General features: G+C 46.8%; 4 protein-coding genes across 4 annotated transcripts; all 4 read left to right on the forward strand.

Annotated features, from left to right (window-relative positions):
• The first annotated feature begins 1,087 nt into the window (after positions 1-1,087).
• LOC136674486 (protocadherin beta-16-like) lies at positions 1,088-3,640 on the forward strand. Its single transcript, XM_066650489.1, has one exon. The coding sequence runs from the start codon at positions 1,088-1,090 to the stop codon at positions 3,569-3,571; it is 2,484 nt and encodes an 827-aa protein (XP_066506586.1). The 3' UTR covers positions 3,572-3,640.
• A 3,204-nt stretch (positions 3,641-6,844) lies between these two features.
• Positions 6,845-10,469, forward strand: LOC136674487 (protocadherin beta-16-like). The gene is made up of 2 exons (XM_066650490.1): positions 6,845-9,379; positions 10,458-10,469. The coding sequence occupies exons 1-2, from the start codon at positions 6,923-6,925 to the stop codon at positions 10,467-10,469; spliced, it is 2,469 nt and encodes an 822-aa protein (XP_066506587.1). The 5' UTR covers positions 6,845-6,922.
• Positions 10,470-13,110: 2,641 nt separating this feature from the next.
• Positions 13,111-15,663, forward strand: LOC136674488 (protocadherin gamma-A11-like). Its single transcript, XM_066650491.1, has one exon. The coding sequence runs from the start codon at positions 13,111-13,113 to the stop codon at positions 15,523-15,525; it is 2,415 nt and encodes an 804-aa protein (XP_066506588.1). The 3' UTR covers positions 15,526-15,663.
• A 1,148-nt stretch (positions 15,664-16,811) lies between these two features.
• Positions 16,812-20,840, forward strand: LOC136674489 (protocadherin gamma-A11-like). The gene is made up of 2 exons (XM_066650492.1): positions 16,812-19,377; positions 20,805-20,840. The coding sequence occupies exons 1-2, from the start codon at positions 16,924-16,926 to the stop codon at positions 20,838-20,840; spliced, it is 2,490 nt and encodes an 829-aa protein (XP_066506589.1). The 5' UTR covers positions 16,812-16,923.
• Positions 20,841-21,026: the final 186 nt, after the last annotated feature.

Genomic DNA, 21,026 nt, shown 5'->3' on the forward strand with positions numbered 1-21,026 from the left:
TTGTTGTTAAAACTGGAATAGTTTTCTTTCTACAAACTGCAGAGTAATGAACTCACAGCAGTTTTTTATGGTGCAGCTTACATGTGAACTGGGTCCATTCAACTGAAGAAATCACAGTGAACGAAACACTGGTGAATTCACGTTTAAACAAATCTATCATGTCTTTGATGGACCTTTTTAAGTGGTTTAACTGCTCGGTGTCGAACAAATCTGAGTAGTTCTACATTGGTGTGTGATGCTGTCAGCGCAGTGATGTCACTGAACCAGGAACAGAAGGAGGGTCACACAAAGTATTAAGTGTAAGAGACAATAGCTACACCATGGTCTTTATTTTTATGACTGAATGGAGTAGTCATTTCTGCGCTGTCGTACACAGCCTGGTACCGAGGTGAGGACTGTTCTTTAAGAATTTATCACTAATCTAACGACTCGTGACACACACACTCTGTGAAGTTGACGACAAAGGTGTGTGCTGCTTGGTTCTTGGCGACACACCGGATTGAATTTACAGACCACTTGGAGCGACCCCTTGATCAGAACCGTTCTCACTGCTTTCCTCTGTCTGGCGCTGTTCACCTCCTCAGTGCTGAAACACTGAATATCTCCCAGTCTCAGCAGGTCCAGCTCATTTCATGGTCTTCACTAATTTTGTCTGGACTTTTGAAGGGAGTGCAGTAACAGTGCTGTAGGTGGCATTTCATAACTTTATTAGCTGTGTTTCAGAATGAATCACGTGTTTTTACTGTAACTTCGCTGTTTCACTTTCCTTCAGTAGTAAATTGTAGAGACTTGGACACTGAGGACCATGGTTTATATCCTCGTGGTGTTCCTTTCCTGAGACGCAGATGTCTTTAGTGACGGTGCATTTCCAGTGTCCGTACACTAAGGGCCGCTATTGGACCACATTAGTGAGACAGCAGTGGAAACCCTCCACAGTCCCTCCTCCTCCTGCCTCACACTGAGGGCTTTAATGTGGAGGAGGAATCTGCGTCTCTTTCTGTCTTTCTCCCGGGAACAGGCTGCAATCCTTCATTTATTTCAACTAATATTTCTTTTACCGCGAGTATAACCGTGTGTGGATGACGCCATGGCTCCGCGTGTGGATTATTTCCGCTCGTGTGTGGTTTCTCAGCATCGTCGGAGACGGACAGCGCAGTTAAAATGGCAGACCGTGCTCTTTCTCCTCTGCGTTTACGGGACGGACGCGGTGTCGGGTCAAGCGCGGTACTCGATCCCGGAGGAGATGCCCGAGGGCTCCTTTGTAGGAAACATCGCCAAGGATTTGGGGCTCGAGATCAGTAGACTGCTTTCAGGGAAAGCTCGAGTTGTGACAAAGGGCGGGCGGCAGTATGTGGAACTGAGCAGAGACAAAGGCGCTCTGGTCGTGAAGGAGAGGATAGACCGAGAGGAGCTCTGTAAGCAAACAACGCCCTGCAGCTTCAGCTTTGATCTCATCATTGAGAACCCCATCCAGCTCCATCGCATCACGGTCGAGGTCCTGGACATCAATGATAACGCTCCAAAATTCCCCAAAGGTACCGTTCATTTGGAAATTAGCGAAAGTACAGCGTCAGGGAAACGTTTTCCTTTGGACAGCGCTGTGGATTTGGACGTAGGTTTAAACGGAATTCAAAGCTATGCTCTGAGTCCCACTGATCATTTTAAACTGGAGGTTAATAATCATGAGGGAGACAGTAAAAACGTAGACATGGTTTTGCAGCGCGAGCTGGACCGAGAGGAGCGCAAGGAGCTGAAATTAGTGCTGACTGCATATGACGGAGGATCTCCTAAAAAATCCAGCACTGTTCAGATCCATATTTCTGTGTTAGACAACAATGATAATTCCCCAGTGTGTAAACAGTCTGTTTATAAAGCGGAGGTCAGGGAGGATTCTCCAGTGGGTTCAGTCTTAACTACAGTGAGCGCTGCTGACGCTGATGAAGGGGTTAATGGAGAAGTCTCATATTCATTTGCTCAGGCGAGTGAAGAGGCTAGGAATCTGTTTCAAATAAATCCAGAGACTGGAGAAATTACAACTTTAGACCGTTTAGATTTTGAGAGGACCACAAGCTATAAAATAAATGTCGAAGCCAAGGACAAAGGGGGTCTCGCGGACACGTGTAAAGTGGTCATAGACGTGGTCGACGTGAACGATAACGCCCCCACCATCCAGCTGATGTCCTTCTCTAACACCATCGCTGAGAATGCTCCAGTGGGGACCACCGTAGCTGTTGTGAACGTAGAGGACGCAGACTCCGCTCAGAACGGAGCGGTGCAGTGTAAAATCAATGAGGACACTCCGTTTAAAATGGAGTCGTCACTGACTGATTACTACGCTTTAGTCACCGACGAAGTCCTCGACCGGGAACACGTCGCTGAGTATAACGTCACCATTTCGGTGCGGGATCAAGGAAGCCCTGCTCTCCACAGCAATAAGACCCTGACGGTGAGGGTCTCCGATGTGAACGACAACGCCCCCGTCTTCCACTCCGCTCACTACACCGCCTTCGTCCCTGAGAACAATCCCCCGGGGGTGGCGGTGCTGACCGTCAGAGCGCGCGACGCAGACTGGGGCCCGAACGCGCGGCTGTCCTACTTCCTGGAGGAGAGTGACGTCATGGGGAGCCCGGTGAGCTCTCTGATATCCATTAACTCAGACAGCGGGGTCGTTCACGCCGTGAGGTCGTTCGATTACGAGCAGATGAAGAGTCTGAGCTTTAACGTGACCGCGCGAGACGGCGGGTCCCCTCCGTTAAGTTCCGAGGTTCTGGTGACCGTCAGCGTCCAGGACCAGAACGACAACGCCCCTCAGGTGCTGTACCCGGTGCAGAGCGGCGGCTCCGTGGTGGCTGAGATGGTGCCTCGCTCAGCAGATGTGGGCTATCTGGTGACTAAAGTGGTGGCCGTGGATGTGGACTCTGGGCAGAACGCCTGGCTCTCCTACAAACTCCAGAAGGCCACGGACAGGGCGCTGTTTGAAGTGGGCGCACAGAACGGAGAGATCCGGACCGTGCGGCAGGTCACCGATAAAGACGCCGTGAAACAGAAGCTCACTGTTGTTGTGGAGGATAACGGTCAGCCCTCTCGCTCAGCCGTGGTCAGCATCAACGTGGCCGTAGCGGACGGTTTCCCCGAGGTGCTGTCCGAGCTGACGGACTTTCCGCAGGGCAGAGAATACAACGAGAAGCTGAGCTTTTATTTAGTTTTAGCGCTGGCCGCGGTGTCCTTCCTCTTCATCACAACTGTAGTGGTCATCGTCTCAGTGAAGATCTACAGATGGAGACAGTCTCGTGTTCTCTATCAGTCCAGTCTCCCGGTGATTCCCTACTATCCCCCCGGGTACGCGGACACAGGAGTGAGCGCCACTCTGCCGCACATGTATAACTATGACGTGTGTATGAGCACCAGCTCGAGGAAGAGTGACTGTAAATATTCTACACTTGGTGGACAGAGTGTTTTAGTGGTGGACCAGGGCTTTTCAGAGACTCTGCAGCGCGCCCTGAAGGACAAGGACTTCCTGGACAGTGCAGAGTCTCCGGAAACGGTAGGACACTGGTTGATTTTGTCATGAATTCTTTCGTGTCGCTGGGCATTTCATCTTTTGACTTTATTAGTTGTTCTGTTCTGGACTGTTATTAATGATCACCACTTTACATCTCTTTACTCTGTGAAACATTGGTTCATCTGCTCAGTTTTAAACAGCTGATAGTCCTCAGTGAAGGACAGTTCTAGGTGCTGATCCACTGATGGGTTCATATCAAGGCGGGAGATACTTCAAGCAGAATGCGGGTTAGTGGTGTGTTTCCACGAGTTTTTAATGCGTCCAAACTTTAATTTACTTCAGTTCACAGTTCATCCAGGTTCAAAATATTCATGAAAATAAATATGTAGTCTTCACTGCTTGGAAGAACATGGAAGCTTTGGTCTCTCCATAGACAAATATTATTGATCGTCCGTGATCCCGTTTTTCTTTTTTCTTTACTCTTTACTGAAGATATCTCAGTCACTTTTAATTTATATACTTTATTTGTCAAATGACTGCATGGAATCACACAGTTTATACACTGAGGTATATTTTCAGTGATGTACTCATTCTCATGATGACATTTTTGGCAACTTTTTGACAACATTAACATATTCAAAGTGTTTTCTTTTCTTCAGCGTAAACACTGACCCACACAATGTTCACTGACTGATCAACTCCCTCTAACTTACACGCAGTCAAGTGTCTTTTATAAATATGTATCAGTATGCTTGTACATTATCACACATGGCTGAACAAAGTGACACGTTGCTATGGAGATCAGCTAAAAGCACTTTAAACACATCAGTCAGGAATCACAATAAACTCACTCCCCTTCAATCAACACACAACTTTAAAGTGGTGTTTTCACAACAGACACATGCCCTCAGCCTTAGCCTCTCTCTGCTTTACCCAGCTCACTCAAGGGATGTTCTGAACAATCTCAGTGATTGGCTGGTGTTTCCAACGTCTAAATGTTGTGTTAAAATACGAAAATTGAAGGTTTATTGAACATGTTTCTTCCACACGTCCAATGTATCGTTCAACATCTTTTTTTTTTCCTTTTTCCACACTCAGTAACATCAGTTTTATGACTAGAATTCCACAAATAACTCCCATCTGTTACAGTGCACTTTAGAAATGGTACAGTTTTGTTTGTACTTCTCACAGAGCCTCTAAATCAAACCTCATCTACTGTAGAGCATTATTCTTAGTGCAGATGCTTTATTTGTACAAACTACAGAATCATAAGTACGTCATGAGGTAAACAAACATTTGAACTGTGTGTATTTACCCTTCAGTCACAACAGTGACCATAAAAATGTTTGTATTTGTGTAGCTCTAAAAATGTTACTGTAAAAATATATCAGTGCATTTCTGGCAAAGTGCAGTGTCACATGTTTAGAGTAAACAGTCACATGACCAGAACTGTTTATGTCCTATTAAAGCTCCCAATGAAAGGTTAATAAAGTGTGTGAACGTAAACAGGGGACACTTATTTTTGAAACATTAAATCTATAAAGAGTGGATATATCCATTTTCATTTACTCAGCTTTGTTTACTGTGGTCATAGGAGGAGTAACATGTTGATGGCAACCATAGTAACCGGTGGGATAACACAGCACATCTAAGTACACACTTATATACATTTGTAGTTCTTCTACAAACTTTCTACACTGTTTGTTTCCTTTAGTTTCAGTTTGAGTCAAGTTCTAGATCCAAGTGACCATCTAGACGAGGCATGCAGAATTACAGTTATCTCTCAGAATGAGGAAGAGGCTGTCCTCAGTGATGGTGGCAGTGATAGATCAGACCTGGAGTAAGAGGGAGAGACGGGTCATCTGTCAGCCAGGCCGTTAAAGACATATGCTGAACTTATTTAAACAGATCATGACAGGAACAACATTATCAGTGAAGACCCCCCCCCCCCCTTATGGCCATCCTTCCCTCATTGACCAGTCTCCTGACCCCGCTCTTACCTTCATCCACTGCTGCTAATATACCTCCACCACAAGAGGGTCCAGGCAGAAGAGCCAAGGGCCTCTATAATCTATAGGAGCCAGCCACAACAGCCAAAGGTAAAGATGCAGGGGGTTAAACGACTGAAGTGTAATTCCAAATCCCACAGTGATGACACACCATCAACGTACGTGAGACATTCACTAAACGTTCAGATGTTATAATGAATTTGCAATATTCATGTTTCAATACATGCTTCACAATGGAAACAGTGTTGATGTTTGATGTTCTACTATCTTTACTTTCCGTATTCGTAAGGGTTTTTCAGTGTGTAAAACTGTAATTAGTGGACCCCAGCCTTTCCACAGAGTGCTCTGTTATATTCAGATGTGACTAAGTCCAAAATGTGCTGTTAACTAGGAGAAGGATGTACAAGACTTTGTCTGAGTGCATAGGTCAAATATAGTAGTTGCATATGGACCATAGCCTCCCACATCTCCACAAACAAACACTTCCACCCATTTGTCCTGGAAAATGTAAAAATATAGTGCTGGGTTATTTCACAGGGTAATAATGACACATAACTGGGACATTTTCATGTCTAGAATAAAAAAAACAATGTGAATAAATTGTTTAAATAAAGCAGGCACTGGGAATAAAACAGATTCATTAAAGAAAACTACACTTTATTACGGATTGTATTTTGAGGACTGCGTGGAGAACACTTTTTGGCGCCAAAAACAGTTTTGTGACGTGGTAGAAGTTATTCTCAGAGAATGAACGGCACGTGACACTGACAGTGTGTCCAAGTTGGATACGTGTGTTTTATCGAAACACAGACAGCAGCGGTCCCCATTCAGACACGTTCCTCTCTGCTTTCCTGTGTCTGGCGCTGTTCATCTCTTTAGTGCTGAAACACTGAGGAGCTCCCAGTCTCCACTGCTCCAGCTCATCTGCACTTGTTCTAGTGATGGAGAACTACTGGGTGGTCTTCACTACTTTTGACCACTGCAGTAGAACTGATGTCACTCAGGTTTTAGAACGTATTTAGACGTGTTTAAGAATAAATTAAACGTGGTGCTTGTAACGGCTCTTTCTATTTTCCACTCCACGGCACTGATAAAATATAGAGTAGACTCTTTAACGCTGAAGATCCACATCTGATTCCTGGGGTTTCTTTTATAAGGAGCTCACGCCTTTAGTGACGGTGCATTTCCAGTGTCCGTACACTAAGGGCCGCTATTGGACCACATTAGTGAGACAGCAGTGGAAACCCTCCACAGTCCCTCCTCCTCCTGCCTCACACTGAGGGCTTTAATGTGGAGGAGGAATCTGCGTCTCTTTCTGTCTTTCTCCCGGGAACAGGCTGCATCTACAATCCTTCATTTATTTAAACTAATATCTCTTTTACCGCGAGTATAACCGTGTGTGGATGACGCCATGGCTCCGCGTGTGGGTTATTTCCGCTCGTGTGTGGTTTCTCAGCATCGTCGGAGACGGACAGCGCAGTTAAAATGGCAGACCGTGCTCTTTCTCCTCTGTGTTTACGGGACGGACGCGGTGTCGGGTCAAGCGCGGTACTCGATCCCGGAGGAGATGCCCGAGGGCTCCTTTGTAGGAAACATCGCCAAGGATTTGGGGCTCGAGATCAGTAGACTGCTTTCAGGGAAAGCTCGAGTTGTGACAAAGGGCGGTCGGCAGTATGTGGAACTGAGCAGAGACAAAGGCGCTCTGGTCGTGAAGGAGAGGATAGACCGAGAGGAGCTCTGTAAGCAAACAACGCCCTGCAGCTTCAGCTTTGATCTCATCATTGAGAACCCCATCCAGCTCCATCGCATCACGGTCGAGGTCCTGGACATCAATGATAACGCTCCGGTTTTTCCGAAAGGTACCGTTCATTTAAAAATAAGCGAAAATGCAGCGCGTGGGGCTCGTTTTCCTTTGGACAGCGCTGTGGATAAGGACGTGGGAGTTAATGGGATTCAAAACTATGCACTTTCTCCAAAAGACAACTTCAAACTGGAAATAAATAGCCAGGCGGATGGAAGTAAACATGTAGAAATGGTGCTGCAGCGCGAGCTGGACCGAGAGGAGCGCGAGGAGCTGCAGCTAATTCTAATAGCAGCAGATGGAGGAACGCCTAAAAAATCTGGAACAGTTCAAATCATTGTCACTGTTTTAGATGTTAACGATAATGCTCCTGTGTGCCAACAGCCTGTTTATAAAGTTGAAGTTATGGAGAATTCTCCAATTAGAACAGTTTTAACAACTGTAAAAGCTGCTGATGCTGACGAGGGAAGTAATGGACACATATCATATTCTATTGCTCAAGCTAGCAAAGAGGCCAGAGAATTGTTTGGAATAAATCCAGAAACAGGTGATATTACAACATCAGATATTTTAGATTACGAAACAGAAAACAGGTATCAGTTACACATCAAGGCAATGGACAACGGGGGTCTCGCGGACACGTGTAAAGTGGTCATAGACGTGGTCGACGTGAACGATAACGCCCCCACCATCCAGCTGATGTCCTTCTCTAACACCATCGCTGAGAATGCTCCAGTGGGGACCACCGTAGCTGTTGTGAACGTAGAGGACGCAGACTCCGCTCAGAACGGAGCGGTGCAGTGTAAAATCAATGAGGACACTCCGTTTAAAATGGAGTCGTCACTGACTGATTACTACGCTTTAGTCACCGACGAAGTCCTCGACCGGGAACACGTCGCTGAGTATAACGTCACCATTTCGGTGCGGGATCAAGGAAGCCCTGCTCTCCAAAGCAATAAAACCCTGACGGTGAGGGTCTCCGATGTGAACGACAACGCCCCCGTCTTCCACTCCGCTCACTACACCGCCTTCGTCCCTGAGAACAATCCCCCGGGGGTGGCGGTGCTGACCGTCAGAGCGCGCGACGCAGACTGGGGCCCGAACGCGCGGCTGTCCTACTTCCTGGAGGAGAGGGACGTCATGGGGAGCCCGGTGAGCTCTCTGATATCCATTAACTCAGACAGCGGGGTCGTTCACGCCGTGAGGTCGTTCGATTACGAGCAGATGAAGAGTCTGAGCTTTAACGTGACCGCGCGAGACGGCGGGTCCCCTCCGTTAAGTTCCGAGGTTCTGGTGTCCGTCAGCGTCCAGGACCAGAACGACAACGCCCCTCAGGTGCTGTACCCGGTGCAGAGCGGCGGCTCCGTGGTGGCTGAGATGGTGCCTCGCTCAGCAGATGTGGGCTATCTGGTGACTAAAGTGGTGGCCGTGGATGTGGACTCTGGGCAGAACGCCTGGCTCTCCTACAAACTCCAGAAGGCCACGGACAGGGCGCTGTTTGAAGTGGGCGCACAGAACGGAGAGATCCGGACCGTGCGGCAGGTCACCGATAAAGACGCCGTGAAACAGAAGCTCACTGTTGTTGTGGAGGATAACGGTCAGCCCTCTCGCTCAGCCGTGGTCAGCATCAACGTGGCCGTAGCGGACGGTTTCCCCGAGGTGCTGTCCGAGCTGACGGACTTTCCGCAGGGCAGAGAATACAACGAGAAGCTGAGCTTTTATTTAGTTTTAGCGCTGGCCGCGGTGTCCTTCCTCTTCATCACAACTGTAGTGGTCATCGTCTCAGTGAAGATCTACAGATGGAGACAGTCTCGTGTTCTCTATCAGTCCAGTCTCCCGGTGATTCCCTACTATCCCCCCGGGTACGCGGACACAGGAGTGAGCGCCACTCTGCCGCACATGTATAACTATGACGTGTGTATGAGCACCAGCTCGAGGAAGAGTGACTGTAAATATTCTACACTTGGTGGACAGAGTGTTTTAGTGGTGGACCAGGGCTTTTCAGAGACTCTGCAGCGCGCCCTGAAGGACAAGGACTTCCTGGACAGTGCAGAGTCTCCGGAAACGGTAAGAACTGGTAGAAATTAACATATCATCGTAATCTTATTTGCCGCATCCGTTTCAGAGTCGCGGTGAAATTAACTTTTCTTTCGATAGTTGTCCCTTTCCTTAGAGAAGCTTTGTTCGTGTTTGTTGAAGCTTGGACGCTGCTACATTAAACTTATTGGTGTCAGACATTTTCAGAGAATACTATTCACTAGGACGAGTTTATCCAGTGACGTAACAATGTAATGTTAGCATCAGCAGTGACTTTAATTCTGAGATGTGTTGACCTCTGCTCTTCTTATTGCAATCAGTTGTGTTCTGTGAAAACCTTTAAACGGAAGAGTTTGAGGAAATGTTTACTGCTCTTTGTCCATCATCAGCGCTATGATCGTGTATCTAACACCGAACAACTGCACAATCGTTTGAGTGATGAGTCATTTGTCCTACATGTACATGTACACGAATGTACATATTTTAAAAGCATTATTGGAAAATAAACTTTTTTATATCACTGTATATGCATTTTTTGAAATATCTATTTGACGTCATAAAACAATTTAAAAGTAGCATTTCACTTGTTTCACCAGTACACGAAGGTAACAGTTCAGGGGGAAAAAGCAACAAAAAAGTTAAAAATAAATGTTTTTATTTACATTTCAGATGCTAATCATCTTGCGTTAAGCTTAGCATGTTGCTAACAGCTTATTTACATTTACAATATTTAACAGATTCTTATACACAACGACTTGCATCTTATGGCTGAAGGCAGGAGTTGCCAAACTTTTCATAAGACCTATCTGTATCCAATTTTACTCACTATATTAATTATAATAATTCATTTGTAATTTGCCCTGTGAAGGACTGGCGCCCCCTCCAGGGTATATTCCCGCCTTGTGCCCAATGATTCCAGGTAGGCTCTGGACCCACCGCGACCCTGGATTGGATAAGGGTTACAGACAATGAATGAATGAATGAATTTGTAATTTAATTATTTAAAAAATATAATTATTATATTATTAAATTAAAACACTTCTGTTTTGTATTCAGCTCTAATCTGCAGTATGAACATATCAATACAGTTCTGCTCTGTGTTATTCAGCTACAGGACTGAGCTTACCCTCAGCACAAATCAAAGATGGCTGTCAGAATGAGCATCACACTCTCTTTAACACGTAAGATGATCTACACACTATAAAGCTATAGAGAAACTGAGCTGTTCAGATGACCGTTACTGTCAGTACCGGTTAATGACTGATTTGGTACTGAGGATTATTTCTGACCTCAGTTCAGCAGCAGGGAACGGCCCCCAGCACAAGTAGACTTTCATACACGGCTCCAAACACGGTCGCGCGCGCTTTATTTCCAGTGCCAGCAGCCGCTAGATGGGGGACAGTGGTCGCCGCGCAGTTTGTTGATAACAGGAGAACTTTGGAAGTGCGTGTAACCAGTTTTAATGTGGAACCCCGGCACAGTAACTATTCGGGACGAATACACGTTACGTTGTGAATAACCCTGAATACGTTGCGAATAAATGTTGGACCTCCGCATGGAATATGAATATAACTTAAGCCTTACTGGTATTCAGTCTATATCCCTTGGCACGTCTCTAAGACCTGCTGTTGAAACTGAATTTAATATTGAAACTAATATGTTTTTCATAGCGAAACGTGCTCTAATCAGTGGCGGACGGCGGCGGGTAAACCTGCCTGAACAAGTTATAAGCGGCTAACGTTTAGTGAATTTATCAAGTCGCGTATGCGACAGCTTACATGGTTTCGCTTTATGATGTGTACAATATTCAGTTGTTTCCTAAAATATAGTAGATTTCATGAGAATAAGCGGATGCTGGAATCTAGTCTCTAAAGAATTTTAAAGCAGTGAAAAAATGACCGACTTCACACAGTGGGGGGAGTTTTTATTTAAATTTGGATACATTTCTTCTCCGACTAGACTCCAGCATCTTCTTATTCACAGGCAATGTACTACACTTCACTTTATAACAAGTATTGTTTGTTTTATAATCCACAGTGCGATGATATGATGAACCCGTGTATGCTAACACATTCACTAGCCACATAGAGCTATGGCAGTATTAAGAAACAAAGTCACACGATTTTATTTCGTTAAATAAATGAAAAATAAATACATTTAAATTCGTTGCTTGCTTGACTACTGACTTTATTTAGCACATAAAGACAAGAGCAGACTCCACCGAAGTCATCCACCCAGCCCTTAAACCAGTACTGAGCGGGAGACTGAACGTTGAATCCTGCGCATGCTCACATCGTAGCCTTTATTACTAATAGATTGTTTAAGCTGTCTACACTCAAGACAATAAGTTCATTGTTTTTTTTTCTCTCTACAATTAATGATGACTTACAAAAAACTAGTAAGAAGTGCATTTTCTTCATAATTAAGTAAAGTTTACTCATTAATTTAAGTCATCGCCCCTATTACATTTTACAGTGTAGAAAACTCTAGTCCTTTTCTTGTTTCTCAGTCTCTTGAATGTGTAAATGTACACCAAACTTCACATGCACCACATTTGGAAGGGGAAAGGACCATGTCGATTGGAGTAGAAGCCGAGAGAGGGGAGGGATGACTAGACGTAGGGAGAGAGAGGACCAGAGATGAAGGGAATTGGCGGGTTCTCTCCCAGCCCTTAAGTCTGGTCAGATGCTGTTCTTTGAAGAAATAAAACTTTATTAAAACTCTAGACAGTGTCTGGCAGAGATTCTTCTACAGCGCCCACAACTCCCCAGGAAAGGCACAGCACTACATTTGTATTTGTTTTTAAATGTGTTTATATCTCATGTTTGCATTAAATCATGGCCCATATCCAGAGATATCATTGGAATGAGATGCACTCGTCGCCATGTTGTATTTCTCGAAATATATTATTTAATTAACAACGCTGTTATTTCACTCGATAAACCTGGATATCCCATCTACCCCTGAGTACATGTGAGGCACCTCCGTTACATATTTATGGCAATGTTAAACAGCAAGGACACTGAACATACCTTTTCTGTTAGAGTCAGTCAGGGGTTTCAGCACTGGACAGCGCCGGGCGGAGAGCCTTCACTCTGGCGGTGCCTTCAAGGAAATGTTTTCAGGGATTTTAGTTTGGGAACATAACGGTACCATATTTTGTATTAGATTCCAGGACTTTATTATTATTATTATTATTATTATTAATCCTTCAAGAGAAGACAATATAATGTAGCTTTAGGGAACACAACTGGACTCTAAAACCACTGTTGTACCTTTAAATATATATTTACACTTTTTTTTCTACCTTTAGTTTACAGTAATGTGTATTTATTTATTTTCTTTTCTGAGACTGTAGTGAATATCTATTATTAATAATAACTTACAGACATTTATCAGACATTTACATAAATTTCCTGTAATGGGACATCATTGTAATATATAGAGAGATAGATTGTGTGTGTGTGTTAAACGTTTATTGCAGTACTTAATTTTGACTCAGAGTGCCGCTGTTCGTCAACGAATGCTTGGTTGGTGTTTGTCTTTTTGCCTTAAGCCCTCCTCTGTTTGCATCCCATAATATCAGCGAGGAACGGGAAAAGGCTCAGTGTTGACAGGCGCTGACGCTGTAAAACGCTCGGTTTCTTTTGTTCCTCGGACCACAGCGGGGTTTGTTCTATTTCTTTACAGAACCGAGCTGTTTTCAGAGGAACACCTCCGCCGTTATCGTAAAGAGGAGCTGTTTACGGGCGGACGGTGAAATGCCTTTTTCGACGACGCCTCTCGCTGCTTTGTTCCTCGTCGTCCTCCTTTCTTCTCGCTCCGCGCTCGGACAGGTCAGTTACTCCATCCCCGAGGAAATGGGGAGAGGCTCCGTGGTGGGGAACATCGCTCAGGATTTGGGCTTAGATTTAAAGAGACTGAAAGCTGGGAAAGCGCGGATCTTCTCCGGGGACAGCGCCGAGTACATCGAGCTGAATAAAGAGAGGGGGGCGCTGCTCATTAAAGAGAAAATAGACCGCGAGGCTCTTTGTGCTAAAGTCACTCCCTGCGCGCTGCATCTGCAGATGATCCTCGAGAACCCGATGGAGATGTACACAGTCACCGTCGAGATCACGGACATCAACGACAACGCGCCTTCGTTTCAGAAGAAGGAAATACGGTTTGAGATCAGCGAGTCGGCTGTAGTGGGGTCGAGGTTCATGCTGGGCAGAGCAGTGGACGCAGACGTGGGCGTCAATGGTCTTCAAAGCTACTCGCTCAAACCCACGGATCACTTTATTTTAGAATCACAGAACCAGGCGGATGGTGGGAAGAACGTGGAGATGGTTTTACAGAAACAGCTCGATCGAGAACAGGACGATCTGCATAATTTAATGCTGACCGCTTTTGATGGAGGCGAGCCGTTGCTCTCAGGTACTGTTCAGATATTTATCACAGTGTTGGATGCTAATGATAACGCTCCAGTGTTTTCACAGAGAATGTACAAAGCAACAGTGACAGAGAACTCCATTAAAGGATCCACATTAACAGCTGTAAGTGCCTCGGATGCTGACGACGGCTCTAACAGTCACGTGACGTATTATATTTCCGATACAGTGGACAGTCACGTGGCTGAAATGTTTCTCTTAAATCATCAAACTGGAGAGTTGTTACTGAACGGTCAGATTGACTACGAAGAGGCAAGTCATTACCAGCTGGACATTCAGGCCAGAGACGAGGGAGGGCTCTCAGACTCCTGTAAAGTAGCTATAGAAGTGTTGGACATTAATGATAACACACCGTCTATCAGTGTTCTGTCCATGTCCAGTTCTATATCGGAGGAGGCTCCTCCCGGGACCGTAGTCGCTATGATGAAAGTGAACGACCCGGACTCTGGGGCTAACGGCCGAGTCCAGTGCTCCATCAGTGAGAACATCCCCTTCTCCATCACATCTCCATCCAGCAACTTCTTCAGTCTGCGCACAGAGCAGGAGCTGGACAGAGAGAGAGACTCTGAGTACAACATCACTGTGCTGTGCTCTGATGAGGGGGTCCCCTCACTGTCCAGCAGCGCTTCTCTCCACTTACACGTCTCAGATGTGAACGATAACGCTCCTGTGTTTGAGAGGAGGAGCTACGAGGCCTTTGTGCCGGAGAACAACGCTCCAGGTCTCTCCATCTTCACGGTGAAGGCCAGGGACGCCGACTCCAAGCAGAACGCCCGCGTCTCCTACGTTTTAGAGGACGGCTCCGTTAACGGGGTCCCCGTGTCCTCGTACGTGTCCGTCAGTGCGGACGGTGGGGTCGTCAGCGCCGCGCGCTCCTTCGACTACGAGCAGCTGAAGGACTTCTGTTTCCGCGTGAGAGCCCAGGACGGAGGCTCCCCTCCGCTCAGCAGCAACGTGAGCGTGAAGATCCAGATCCAGGACCAGAACGACAACGCCCCTCAGGTGCTGTACCCGGTGCAGAGCGGCGGCTCCGTGGTGGCTGAGATGGTGCCTCGCTCAGCAGATGTGGGCTATCTGGTGACTAAAGTGGTGGCCGTGGATGTGGACTCTGGGCAGAACGCCTGGCTCTCCTACAAACTCCAGAAGGCCACGGACAGGGCGCTGTTTGAAGTGGGCGCACAGAACGGAGAGATCCGGACCGTGCGGCAGGTCACCGATAAAGACGCCGTGAAACAGAAGCTCACAGTTGTTGTGGAGGATAACGGTCAGCCCTCTCGCTCAGCCGTGGTCAGCATCAACGTGGCCGTAGCGGACGGTTTCCCCGAGGTGCTGTCCGAGCTGACGGACTTTCCGCAGGGCAGAGAATACAACGAGAAGCTGAGCTTTTATTTAGTTTTAGCGCTGGCCGCGGTGTCCTTCCTCTTCATCACAACTGTAGTGGTCATCGTCTCAGTGAAGATCTACAGATGGCGACAGTCTCGTGCTCTCTATCAGTCCAGTCTCCCGGTGATTCCCTACTATCCCCCCGGGTACGCGGACACAGGAGTGAGCGCCACTCTGCCGCACATGTATAACTATGACGTGTGTATGAGCACCAGCTCGAGGAAGAGTGACTGTAAATATTCTACACTTGGTGGACAGAGTGTTTTAGTGGTGGACCAGGGCTTTTCAGAGACTCTGCAGCGCGCCCTGAAGGACAAGGACTTCCTGGACAGTGCAGAGTCTCCGGAAACGGTAAGAATTTGATTAATCTTCTGTAGAATCACACTGTCGAGGGCATCATACTGTGGAGGTCCTTCTCTCATGTCGTTCTCACCTGACATTTGTTTGTTTTGGATTTGGACCTGTGCTTCAGAACTGATGAGCTGTTAATATCAGGGAGACACTTACATCAGTCCTTTCACCTATTAGTACAGGGATGTGGCACTATGTGTGTGTGTGTGTGTGTGTGTGTGTGTGTGTGTGTGTGTGTGCATGCTGTAAATATTCATAACGTCTTCATTCCTTTTGGGAACGAGGGATATTTCCCTGTGACACGAATCACTACATTTTAATCTAAAGGCGTGTTAAAGGAACACTTTTAAAATTTGTACCTGAAAATTTCAGCTTCAAACTAATCACGATGCTTAAATCACCTGAAATATGGAGAACACAGCATCTTTTGTTGCTGCTCTGGGCTCATCACTACAGAAACTGCACTATGTAAATTCCAGAAGAGGGTATGAAACCTCCCATTTATTTTAGCTCAGTGCTGTGAAACCTAATGACACTAGAGAGAACCAGAGGGAATGAAATTACCCAGTGTTCATTTCAGGTTAAAGTTAGGGTTAGTGTGTAATAATCAAGGTCAAGGTCAAGGTCAGTCTTCAGGAAATCAATGTTTATTTACTCTCCCTTTGAAAACAGTGTGTGTGTGTGTGTGTGTGTGTGTGTGTGTGTGTGTGTGTGTGCGTGTGTGTGTGTGTTTTCTGTTGTGTACCTCCTGCACAGACTCGTTAATCACTTTGTGACGCTCTTGTGGATTAACTGTGTGAATGAGCAGAAAGGAACACCATTTTGAATAAACCCCGTGTGTAAAGGCACAGTTCTTTAAGCTGGTGATAAACGAAGAGTAGAGTCCAGTTTCCAGGTCATTTCTCACTGGCCGTGTTCCCTGAAGTGCTCAGTGCAGATACGCAGGGCTTTTCCCACTGGTTTCTGAAGAGTTCAGCACCAACCTTCTGCGGACAGCGCCTGGGGCCATGAGCCTAGATTCTTTTATTAAATACTTATTATTTAAATAAAGAGCGCCTGCTCTAGTGGATCGTCCACTTTAATCGTGTATCACTCCCCACTCTCTTTGCTCCTAATGCAGCTGTTCCCACATTTCAGGGGTAAACTGCACTGTTTCTTTTTCTTTTAATGCTATTCCGCTTCTCCAACTCTGAGGGTCGCTATTGACCAGTGAATCGCTCTCCCTGAGCCCTGCCGCCGTTCGTCTGCGCTGTGCTCGTGACGTGGATCCTCGCAGGGCGGGACAGTGGAGCGGAGGAGACAGACATTGTGTGTTTGAGAGGAATAACGCTAGGTTCTGATTTTGTAGGCGATAAACAGCTGCTTGTTTCCACATTTCTCGCCTTCCTCTGGATCCGTGACAACGTAAACATGGCGGTGAACCGCGGGACTCCGAGGGCTCCGCTCTCTTTCTTTGATGAACAGCCTTTTTCTCGCGCGCTCCGATGGAAAGCCGTGTTTCTCGTGACGGCGTGCGCTTTGTGGAGCGTCGACGCTCAGATCCGTTATTCTGTTCCCGAGGAAATGAGGAAGGGCTCGCTGATCGGGAACGTCGCCCATGATCTGGGGCTGGATGCGAGGAGGATGCGCGCGGGCCGAGCTCGCGTCGTGTCCGGAGAGAGCGCCGAGTACACGGAGCTGAAGACAGACAAAGGGACGCTGGTCGTGAACGAGAGAATCGACCGAGAGCAGCTCTGCGCTGAAATCACTCCCTGCAGCTTCACGCTCGAAATCATCCTCGACAACCCCGTGGAGCTCCATCACGTGACGGTGGAGATACTGGACGTTAACGACCACTCTCCGGTTTTTCCCAAGGACGAGATTCATCTGGAGATTAGCGAATCGGCCACAACGGGAGCGCGCTTCTTACTGGGCAGCGCTGACGACCCTGACGACGGCACCAACTCGGTCCAGAGCTACATTCTTTCACCTAACGATCATTTCGTATTGAAACAGCTATCACGTCCCGATGGGGTTAAATACGCAGAAATGGTGCTTCACAAGCCTTTGGACCGAGAGCTAGAGCCCCGTCTCTCTCTCACTCTCAGCGCCGTGGATGGGGGGAGTCCTCAGAGATCGGGGAATGTGAAAATAGAGGTAATTGTTTTAGACGTAAATGACAATGCCCCAGTGTTTAACCAGTCAATATACAGAGCCACTGTAGTAGAAAATGCACCAAAGGGAACGTATATTACAACAGTTAATGCCAGTGACGCAGACAGTGGATCAAATGGACATGTAAGCTACACCTTTGCAAATCTGAAAGGAAATGTAGCAGAAATATTTCACTTAGATGAAAGCAGTGGTGTGATACGACTCTCTGGAAGTCTTGATTATGAAAAGACAAAGAAATATGAGATAGGAATCGAGGCTAAAGATCAAGGCGGTTTAGGAGGCTCTGCTAAAGTTATAGTGGATTTGATCGACGTAAACGATAACACTCCTACAATCGGCGTGATGTCATTTTCCAGCCCAGTGGCTGAAGACGCAGCTGTCGGCACCACCATCGCCATCCTCAGCGTGAAAGATCTGGATGCAGGAGACAATGGTCAGATCAGCTGCACCGTTAGTCCATCAACGCCTTTCAAACTTCTGTCCTCCTTGAGGAACTACTACACCGTAATAACTGATGAGGCTCTGGACCGAGAGCTCGTTCCTGAATATAACATCACGGTAACAGCGACTGACGCAGGGTCTCCTCCGCTCTCCAGTGAGAAATCTCTGCTCCTCAGGGTGTCTGATGTCAACGACAATCCTCCCAAGTTCCACAAGAGCCTTTACACCACTCATGTGGCTGAAAACAACGCTCCTGGTTTGTCCATATTCACGCTGAGCGCTCACGACGCAGACTCTACCCAGAATGCCCGTGTCTCTTATCTTCTGGAGGACACCGCTGTGGCTGGGTCCCCGGTCTCCTCCTACGTTTCAGTGAATGCTGACAGTGGAGTGGTTTACGCAGTGCGCTCTTTCGACTACGAGCAGATGAAGAGTGTTAGAGTTAGTGTGAGGGCACAAGATGGAGGTTCTCATCCTCTCAGCACCAATGTGACTTTAGATATCAACATCCAGGACCAGAACGACAACGCCCCTCAGGTGCTGTACCCGGTGCAGAGCGGCGGCTCCGTGGTGGCTGAGATGGTGTCTCGCTCAGCAGATGTGGGCTATCTGGTGACTAAAGTGGTGGCCGTGGATGTGGACTCTGGGCAGAACGCCTGGCTCTCCTACAAACTCCAGAAGGCCACGGACAGGGCGCTGTTTGAAGTGGGCGCACAGAACGGAGAGATCCGGACCGTGCGGCAGGTCACCGATAAAGACGCCGTGAAACAGAAGCTCACTGTTGTTGTGGAGGATAACGGTCAGCCCTCTCGCTCAGCCGTGGTCAGCATCAACGTGGCCGTAGCGGACAGTTTCCCCGAGGTGCTGTCCGAGCTGACGGACTTTCCGCAGGGCAGAGAATACAACGAGAAGCTGAGCTTTTATTTAGTTTTAGCGCTGGCCGCGGTGTCCTTCCTCTTCATCACAACTGTAGTGGTCATCGTCTCAGTGAAGATCTACAGATGGAGACAGTCTCGTGTTCTCTATCAGTCCAGTCTCCCGGTGATTCCCTACTATCCCCCCGGGTACGCGGACACAGGAGTGAGCGCCACTCTGCCGCACATGTATAACTATGACGTGTGTATGAGCACCAGCTCGAGGAAGAGTGACTGTAAATATTCTACACTTGGTGGACAGAGTGTTTTAGTGGTGGACCAGGGCTTTTCAGAGACTCTGCAGCGCGCCCTGAAGGACAAGGACTTCCTGGACAGTGCAGAGTCTCCGGAAACGGTAAGAGAGTGATGTAGTGTTTTCTTTAACTCTCGTGATATTGAAGAAATTGGAAGTAGTTGCAGTTGTATTTACTTGTGGAAATTGGTGTGGAAACATCCAATGACCATTAACTCTGAGACCAGACGCTTTAAATACTTTATTGTCGTGTCTTTTTCAGAGCTGTTGTAGATTACAGCAAACTGTAGTAAATATCATTATTTTTGTTTTGTAATTTTGTTTCATACAGATGTGTGAGTGTGTGAGTGACTGTGTGAGTGTGTGAGTGACTGTGTGAGTGTGTGAGTGACTGGGTGAGTGTGTGAGTGACTGGGTGAATGTGTGAGTGACTGGGTGAGTGTGTGAGTGACTGGGTGAATGTGTGAGTGACTGGGTGAATGTGTGAGTGACTGGGTGAGTGTATGAGTGACTGGGTGTGTGTGTGAGTGACTGGGTGAATGTGTGAGTGACTGGGTGTGTGTGTGAGTGACTGGGTGAGTGTGTGAGTGACTGGGGGAGTGTGTGAGTGACTGGGGGAGTGTGTGAGTGACTGGGGGAGTGTGTGAGTGACTGGGTGAGTGTATGAGTGACTGGGTGAGTGTGTGAGTGACTGGGTGTGTGTGTGAGTGACTGGGGGAGTGTGTGAGTGACTGAGTGTGTGGAACTGTCCACAGGTTCTAGTTGTGTACTCTTTGGCACATAAACATCACTTGACCGTTATCATTGTGATTTTTTTAAATTCTTTTCATTTCTGAGTCCATCACCTGATGTCTGATCTTTCAGCAGTGGTTCTCACTGATCTTTTTGGGCCAGTGCCCTGCTCCTCTGCTCCCAAATCCCCCGTTCCTCGCTGCTCATCAGCTCTCTACATTCTTAGTTTAGACTCCTTCATTTAAAAAAGAATAGAATAAATAATAATAAGTGTTGATGTCCACTCTGATGCTGCGTCTGTTTTCAAATCATTTTCCTTAACGTCCCTCTGTGGTCATCCATTAAACGGCTAACAACTGTTTTGTTCAGAGTTTCACATGAAATTAATTCCAAGAAAATCATAAAAAAAAAAACAGAAGCTGTTAAAATGGCGTAGATTTTACTCTACACATGTGCCTCTATTGACTTTGATCTGCACCTTCTCTCTGCTCATTGGCCCTCCCTCAGTGCCCCACTACAGTAGTTTACAGGGTTAATTCTTCAGGTGTGTGACATATGAACCCTGCCTTTCTGCATTTGTGTTTGGAACACTGCAGGTTTAAAGAGGAAACATTCAGACATGAGGCTGACAGCTTTTCTCACTCATGATCAGTCAGCTCTCATGAACCACACACACACACACACACACACACACACACACACACATGCTAACACCTATACACACGTGTGTATCTTTGGAGAAGGGCTTTAAGGTTTTGATTGAGAATTGTTTATTTGGTGATTTACTGTGTGGTCAGGTTGTTTCAGCACCGCTGCGTCTGGACAGCACCTGAGCTGGAAATGACAGAGCTTAGGACTTTATTTCACTGAGGATTTCACTCTGATTTTACACCGCTGTCTCGAGGCATTTAGCGAGGCCAGGTTTGCTTCACTTGCTTTGTTTTGTTTTGTATTGTTCTTCAAAACAGCTGTGGTCTAATAATTAGCTGTGGTTTTGATCATTTATCATTCACTGATAA

Source organism: Hoplias malabaricus, chromosome 18 (genome assembly GCF_029633855.1).
Source record: "Hoplias malabaricus isolate fHopMal1 chromosome 18, fHopMal1.hap1, whole genome shotgun sequence".
Lineage (NCBI taxonomy): Eukaryota > Metazoa > Chordata > Actinopteri > Characiformes > Erythrinidae > Hoplias > Hoplias malabaricus.

Coding starts and splice junctions, on each gene's coding strand:
- LOC136674489 (XM_066650492.1), top strand. CDS start 16,924: ATGGCGGTGAACCGCGGGACTCCGAGGGCTCCGCTCTCTTTCTTTGAT. Junction 19,378..20,804: donor GTGCAGAGTCTCCGGAAACG/GTAAGAGAGTGA, acceptor CTGTGTGGTCAG/GTTGTTTCAGCACCGCTGCG.
- LOC136674487 (XM_066650490.1), top strand. CDS start 6,923: ATGGCTCCGCGTGTGGGTTATTTCCGCTCGTGTGTGGTTTCTCAGCAT.
- LOC136674488 (XM_066650491.1), top strand. CDS start 13,111: ATGCCTTTTTCGACGACGCCTCTCGCTGCTTTGTTCCTCGTCGTCCTC.
- LOC136674486 (XM_066650489.1), top strand. CDS start 1,088: ATGGCTCCGCGTGTGGATTATTTCCGCTCGTGTGTGGTTTCTCAGCAT.